This window comes from Meleagris gallopavo, chromosome 26 (assembly GCF_000146605.3).
Source record: "Meleagris gallopavo isolate NT-WF06-2002-E0010 breed Aviagen turkey brand Nicholas breeding stock chromosome 26, Turkey_5.1, whole genome shotgun sequence".
In the NCBI taxonomy this organism is placed as follows: Eukaryota; Metazoa; Chordata; class Aves; order Galliformes; family Phasianidae; genus Meleagris; species Meleagris gallopavo.
In genome coordinates this window covers 38,330-45,151 of record NC_015036.2, presented here as the reverse complement: position 1 = coordinate 45,151, position 6,822 = coordinate 38,330, and the positions used below count along the sequence as shown (strand labels likewise).

The 6,822-nt window shown below is 45.8% G+C and overlaps 1 protein-coding gene across 1 annotated transcript in view; it reads left to right on the top strand.

The window, feature by feature from the left end:
• The window catches only part of C2CD2L (C2CD2 like), a 23,143-nt gene extending 19,139 nt beyond the window's left edge, over nucleotides 1-4,004 (top strand). Inside the window, exon 16 of the mRNA XM_010723782.2 lies at nucleotides 2,107-4,004. Coding sequence (XP_010722084.1) covers nucleotides 2,107-2,126 — 20 coding nt within the window. The 3' untranslated portion in view covers nucleotides 2,127-4,004. The remainder of the gene's footprint in view (nucleotides 1-2,106) is intronic.
• Nucleotides 4,005-6,822: the final 2,818 nt, after the last annotated feature.

Below are 6,822 nucleotides of genomic sequence, written 5' to 3'. Positions count from 1 at the left end.
AAAAAAAAAAAATTTGAAATCTGCTTTAGATGTTTAGATTCTTGTGGATACTCATTCCCTCAACTTGCTGCCACTTCAGAGTCTGTGGATTTTATAGTGACGGGCCACAGAGCAACCACAATGTGCAGTGCAGGCCGTCACCTAATTCTTTATACTCAAACGATCTCCCATTGTTAGGTTGTAGTCTCAGGGTAGCCTCAATATTTGCACTTAATGAAATTGGTCCTTGACCAAATAATTGCGTGGAAAAAAGGAGTGGAAGTGTGGTGAACATGAACACAGATAGTATTCAGAAAGAGTTCAGCCTATTTATGTGAAACCTGTGTTCTAAATGCTACATTTTCCTGCTGGCTACAGAAGAAAAAAGAAGGACTATTAAATGAAGCCAAAGTATACTTTTTTTTCCCTCGGTGTATTGGATGAAAAGAGTTACAATTTACCTAAAATTTACCTGAAAATACTGTGTATTTTCACTTCCTTGAAGAAAACAGATTTCTCTAGCTATTTGCTTGTAACTATTTCTATCTGGATGTGCTCTCTCCTCACATTTTGGCAAGGCTTTTAAGAATCTCCCTGTTGAAAAAGCCCTTGACATCTGCCTGCCTCTCTGTACCCTCTTAAAGTGAGAGAAATGTGCATGAACGAAGGGGCCTGCAAAACCATCAGTGCTTTAGCTTGCTATAGCGTTTAATGTGATGAATGTTGACTGAGGCATGATACTTGGAGAAAAATTCAGTGGCTGCCCAACTCAAGGGTAGAAGGATTGGGTACATGCTTGCATGTTTGCACATGCTTGTGAGTGGAATGTTCTCTGAATTTGTGAAACTGATTGCAATGCACAGTGACTGGACAGACACGGTTGGAGGGCTGGGCAGAGGCCTTATGTGGTATCCACAAAATATGTCTTGCTCCGATACATCTCTCCAGAGGTGGACTTGAGGACAAATCTAACCACCGCATCTGTGAACATCTTCAAAATGCTTAAATAGTTGAGGATGACTTTTTAGACACGCTTGGCTGAAGTGGGGGAGAAGGAGCAGAGACTACTCAGCTAGCCAGAAAACAGTTCAGCGGAGGGGAAGTGTCAAGAAATTTTCAAACAGCCGTGAGTGTGCCAGGGGCGTGTGCTGTTTCTACTGTTGAACTGGGTATATTGAAATGTGTGCTTAAATGCTTTTATCTCTGTTGATGCTGCTTCTTAACGACAGCTGATCTGAGTTCGTGTTTGCTAATCCTATAGAGAGGGAGTTGTTACTGGGTAGCTGTCGAGATGCTTGACTGCTGGGTGGATGGTATTTGCTTCTGGGCTCTTTTGCTGTGTTCCTTCTCTCCCTGCCCCTAGTTCATGTTGAGTGTAATGAAAGTAACAATATCAGTGGCGGTCAAACTTTCGAAAAAGACCTTCGTGTATTTGTGATATTCACAGATTTTTCTACACAGCATGATGACTGCTCTGTACCATCTTTCCTTGCTTGCAGAGGTACTGGACCAAATATGTATGCTAAATCTGAATTAGCACCCCTCCTTTTGCGTGCTTTTTTTTCTCCTAGCATTTTAATGCCTTCTTTCTGGGTGGTTTATTTTAACTCCAGGTTGTTCGGAGGGGAAAAAAGCAGGAACTCTGTAGTTATTTAAGAAATGGAAATAAAATGACCTAATTCAGACAAAATGAATGAAGTTATTGCACCTTTGTAAATGTTGAAGAATTCCATTGCTGTGTAATGGCTGAAGCTGTTAACTTATTAAAACACGTGGAAACGAAAACCTGATCCTGAGCTTTACTTCATATATGCTGGAGTGTTGTGTGTGGGCCGTGAGCTTTCTAAAAGTCCATAGAGGTACTAGATTTGTTGCTCTGTTTTGTAAGATTGCCACCTCTGAAAAACCCTTTTTTGCCAAAAGTAGATACAATCTACAAGCCCTCAGCAAGTGCTGAAGCTCTTGTCTCTCCTTGTCTTATCTGTCTTAATCTTTCTGTCCTTCTCTTTCTCTCATTGACTCTTGCTATATCCCTCTGTCTATCTGGTTGTCTCCTTTTTAAATCTTTTTTTCTTGCATCCTGCTCCCTTATCCTTAATTTTTTCTTCCTCTGTCTCTGCCCTACAGCCCATGGCTACGGGAGGTGACTGTTCCCTGCTGGCTGGGAGAATGCTGCACCAGACCTGACCACTGAGGAGAAGGAAGAGTATAGAGGTGCCAAGCCCTGCAACAGACCTCTTGGGAGTTGCGTGCATTAGTGACTTACTTTGAACTTGGCAAGTGGCTGCACTGAGTGAAGGAGACTTACATATTGTGGGGGTCAGGTGGTGGCCTTGTGCTCTGCAAGGGCTGTATCGGTGGAATGGTTCTGGAGAAGCCATGTGTTTGGACAAGAAGAGAGTGGGGATGGGGGAAGAGCTGCTCTACACAGGGCCAGTGGTGGCTACAGGATGTGGGATGGGAGGAGGAAGGGAGTGATGGTGGTTGGGCTGCATTAGGTTTGCTGCCTGGGCAGCTGTGGATGTTGCAAGCTGAGGGAGAAAAGGGAGAGGGATTGGGGCCGTACCTGGGCCATGGGGCCCACGAGAAAGTGTCCTGTGACCAAGGTGGTAAGTGATGTGGGGTTGGGGTGTGGCTATAGGACTGATTGGTGGGATTGTGTTGAGTAGGTCTCAGGAAAAGACCCAGTGAGGGGCTTGGTTGTGCTGGAGGTGTGGAACAAGGGTGGAGATGTTCCAGGTTTGTAAGTAGGATATATAGTTTGGGAGACCAACAGAATGAATTAAGGCCAGTGGCAGTTAGCGCAAAGAGCTCCTGGCCTCAGGTCTTGTTTGCTCTGTCTTGCTGGAAAATATTTCCTGAAACTTACAGGTTTTCCTCATAGTAAGTTCATAATCTGTTCCACTTACTTACTGTGTATCCCTAGAAGGATGATTGTAGGAGTCAAGATCTGAAGCATTTTAAAAGCAAATAAAACACCAGAAAAGAAAACCCAAACTGGGTTCAAACTATATTGACCCAGTGAAGGCAACAGATTAAATGTTGGAAAGCTTAGTTCATTTGTTCATTTTGGTTAAATTAGTCATGAACTTGCACAATTTATGTTTTCACATTTTGGATGTCAGTCACATCAGTTCATTCTGTAATTTGGAAAAGGGGAATTAACTTTGTTCTTTAGCAGTTAAGCTGTTTTTCTTTAGCCCGTACTTTATCGCTCAGGGAGGTGCTATTTTTGATGTAAAGCCTTCCTAAAATTCAGTCCAATCTCAGTTCTCTACTGTCTAGTTGCAAGAACTGCCAACAGACTGCGAAGTCGGGCTTTACAGGCCAGAGGTGGAGCAAGACGGAGGCCTCTGGATTTTCAAAAACAACGAGAAGGCTGAGAATCAAGTGCTTTGTTTGACATTTTTACTGCCTGTCCTACTTAAGGATTCTGTCTGTCCATAGGCACATTTGGTTGGACCCTAGCAGCTTGGTGCTTATGAATGCAGTTCTTTCTGGTACAGAGCTGTGCCACTTGCTGTCTAGACCAAATACACGTAATGCTGGAGGAGCTTACTCTAAGCATTTTTTTTTTTTTTCCTTGGAGCAGTAGTTCAGGGAAACATAGATACTTTCTTCTATGCTCCCATAGCGGTTTTCTAGGAATGGCTTCTGTTGTTGATTCCTTACTTGCTTGTTTTAAATACTGAAAGAAACATACTGTTCTTTTTCTTCTGCCTATGTAGAACTCCCCTTGTTTCCTTTGTATTTTTGAGTTGCACTCTTAAACAGAGTGTACAGCTAGATCTAGAATAGTTGCCAAAGAGTTGCCTATGGGCAAATTGTGCTGGATTTCCCTAATGGAAGTCATAAAGTTTCTTGCCTCCTTGAGAAGTGTTCTTGTATTATTCTTATATAGCATTGTGTGTTACTGCTGTACTGAGGTATATATTTTAAATTATTATAAATCCATTATCTGCTTCCCGAAGGTGATGGTGAGAAGCATACATCGTGATGAATTAATGTGAAGCATGAGGTACACATAAGTCTTCCTTTGGGTCAATAGTAAACCAAATCCTTGAAAGTGTGACTGGGAATCCCACCATTATTAAAAGGGTTCAACCGTGGTGCCTGTGGCGGATCCTGGCAGCAATTGGGAATGAAAGAACTGTTGACAAGTTGCTGAATATCAAAATCACTCCAGTGGATAATTACAGGCCTATTAGCGTATTAGCTTCTAGAGATACGCGCGTGCGTAGCGCAGCGCCGAGATACGAGCATGCACAGTGCGGTGCCTAGACTGGCGCGTGCGTAGTGCAATTCCGAAGTAGGCGCATGCGTATTGCAGTCTGAAAACTCGCGCATGCGTAGTGCAGTGCCGACGCTCGACCATGCGCAGTGCAATGCCGGGACAAGCGCATGCGTAGTGCAGTGGCGTGACTCGAAGCAGTGCGGTGCTCGGACTGGCGCACGCGTAATACGATGCCGAGAGAGATGCATGCGTACTAGCTTCTCGAGATAGGCGCATGCGTAGTACAATGTCTGGACTGGCTCATGCGTAGAGTTTTCTCGAGAGTGGCACATGCGTATTGCAGCGCCGATAGTAGCGCATGCGTACTGCGCATCCTGTTCTTGAGACCGGCGTATGCCTAGTGCAGTGTTGATCTACCAAAGAGCATGGCTATTATACACTGTAAAGGACATCAGGAAGGTAACACTGTACAGTCCCCCCTTTTTGGGGGACTCCTGACCACATTTAAGGGCTGGCAGGAGAAGGAGCAGCTACTGTACTGTACTTAGAGCGTAGGGTGAGCCCTTGGAATGGGGTGAGTGATTCCTTCTGTATTTCAGGGTTGCAATCTCTCTTTTTTTGGGATATGCTGACCCCATTTAAGGGCTGGCAGCCTTAAAGGTGTTATGTTTCTCTAGAAGCTGCCTCCTTTCCCCCATTTCTTGGGTATCCTGATCACACGTAAGTACTGGCAGCCGTTAGGACAGCATTTATCTCTACAGACTGCCTCCTGCGGAGCGTGGGTGAGCATCAGCCCTTGGGAAAGGGGGGACTGGTTCCTCTTTTATTTCAGGGCTGCCGTCTCCTCCTTTTTTGGGAGCATCCTGACCACATTTAAGGGGTGGAAGCTGTAAGGGCAGCATCTGTTCCTGGAGACTGCTTCCTCTGGAGGATGGGGTGAGCCCTTGGAATGGGGTGCATAATTTCTTCTCTATTTCAGGGCTGCGAGCTTCACCTTTCTGGGGGGATCCCAAACTGGATTAGAGCAGCTGTATCTGCTGTTTGTCTTTACGATGCCCTTTTTTCCTTCTCTAAGGGAGATGGAGGAGTGTCTGATATGATGATGGAAGGACTGATATACATTTATTTCTTTAACTGCTCCCTCACTTCTGGAATGCTTCGGTCAGCCCCATGTTGATGCTGGTTGGCTGACCGAGCATTGCTGTTGTGGGAATGCCCGGAGCTGAAGTCCTTTTCCATAAAGAGGTTCTTCATTCTCCAGATCTTGTTAGCAAATCTTTTCAAGCTCGCTGCCTTCTGGTTGAGCCTCTGTTCCTTCTTTCGTGGTTCTTGCATCGTAATCTCCAACCTGAGGCTCCAAACTTGGTTTGTCTGCACCTCCATCATCCCATTTCACGACTGCAGTTAGGAGTGCTATGCACTGATTCCAACCATGCCGAGTCGTTTAAGGACTTTCTGTGCATCCTTATCGTGTAATAAATCGAGTTCTGAGTCTCTTCTGACTCATTTTTCAGCTTGATGGGATCTAAGGACTGCCAGGGTTTTGTCTAATCAGCGGCTTAAGTGCTGTGAGATCTGCAGAGCAGGTAATGGAGCATCGCTACCCCATGTTTGTGCACTGCTTGTATGCAGGCAGTTTCCGATGGCTGTGGGAAGCTCCCCTGGGGATCTAATGGGTTGCAGGGGCTCACGTGGCTCCATGGGGTCTCAGCCCGACGCACAACGTGGCTGGTGATAGAGGTGCATCGCCAGGACCTGAAGGACACTCCCAGACCGCGGTGGCCGTTGGCTTCATCCTCACTGAGTGTGATCTGGTCGAGCTTAGTAATCGCAGGCTTTCTGTTCCTGTTTTGTCCGGTTCTCTCCCACATCTCCCTTACAAGTTTGTCGATGTGATGGATCCCAAGGCACTGTTCTCAGAGCACATGCTGACTGACCACCTTGGGGTCCTACAGCCCTTTCTGTGTGAAAGGACTTGACAGAAAGCCAAGGATTGTCCTCTTCTGGACCACTGCGCTCAGCATCACCCCAGATACTTCGATGCCAACGGTCTGGAGGTGCAGTTCGTTTCCTAATCTGTATGACACCAAACCCCCACCCCTCTTCCTCCCATCCTCTGACCTGCATTCAGCAGCTCTGGTTCTCAACAGCAAGGTCAGTCAGAGCTTCAGGCTATGATTCAGCATCGCCCAAACACCCAGAGATGCGGCGTTTTCTGTCCCCTCCCTCCCCCCCCTACCCCCCCCAAAATGCAGCGATTTCTCCCAGAAATTCCCCTTTTCTCCCCGAAATGAGGCTTTTTTTCCCACAAATACCCCTTTTTTACCCCGAAACGTGGCGATTTCTCCTACAAATACCCATTTTTTTCCCTAAAATGTGGCGTTGACTCCCAACAAATGTGGCGTTTCCACCCACAAGCACCCGCTTTCTTCTCAAAATTGAGGCTTTTTTGCCCACAAAATGCCCTTTTCTCCCTGAAAACGTGGCTTTTTTGCCCACAAAAACCAATTTTTTCCAAAAAATGTGATGTTTTTGCCCCGAAACACCCTTTTTTCAAACCCAAAATCTGGCTTTTTTATCCCACAAATACCTGTTTTCTCCCCCAAAAT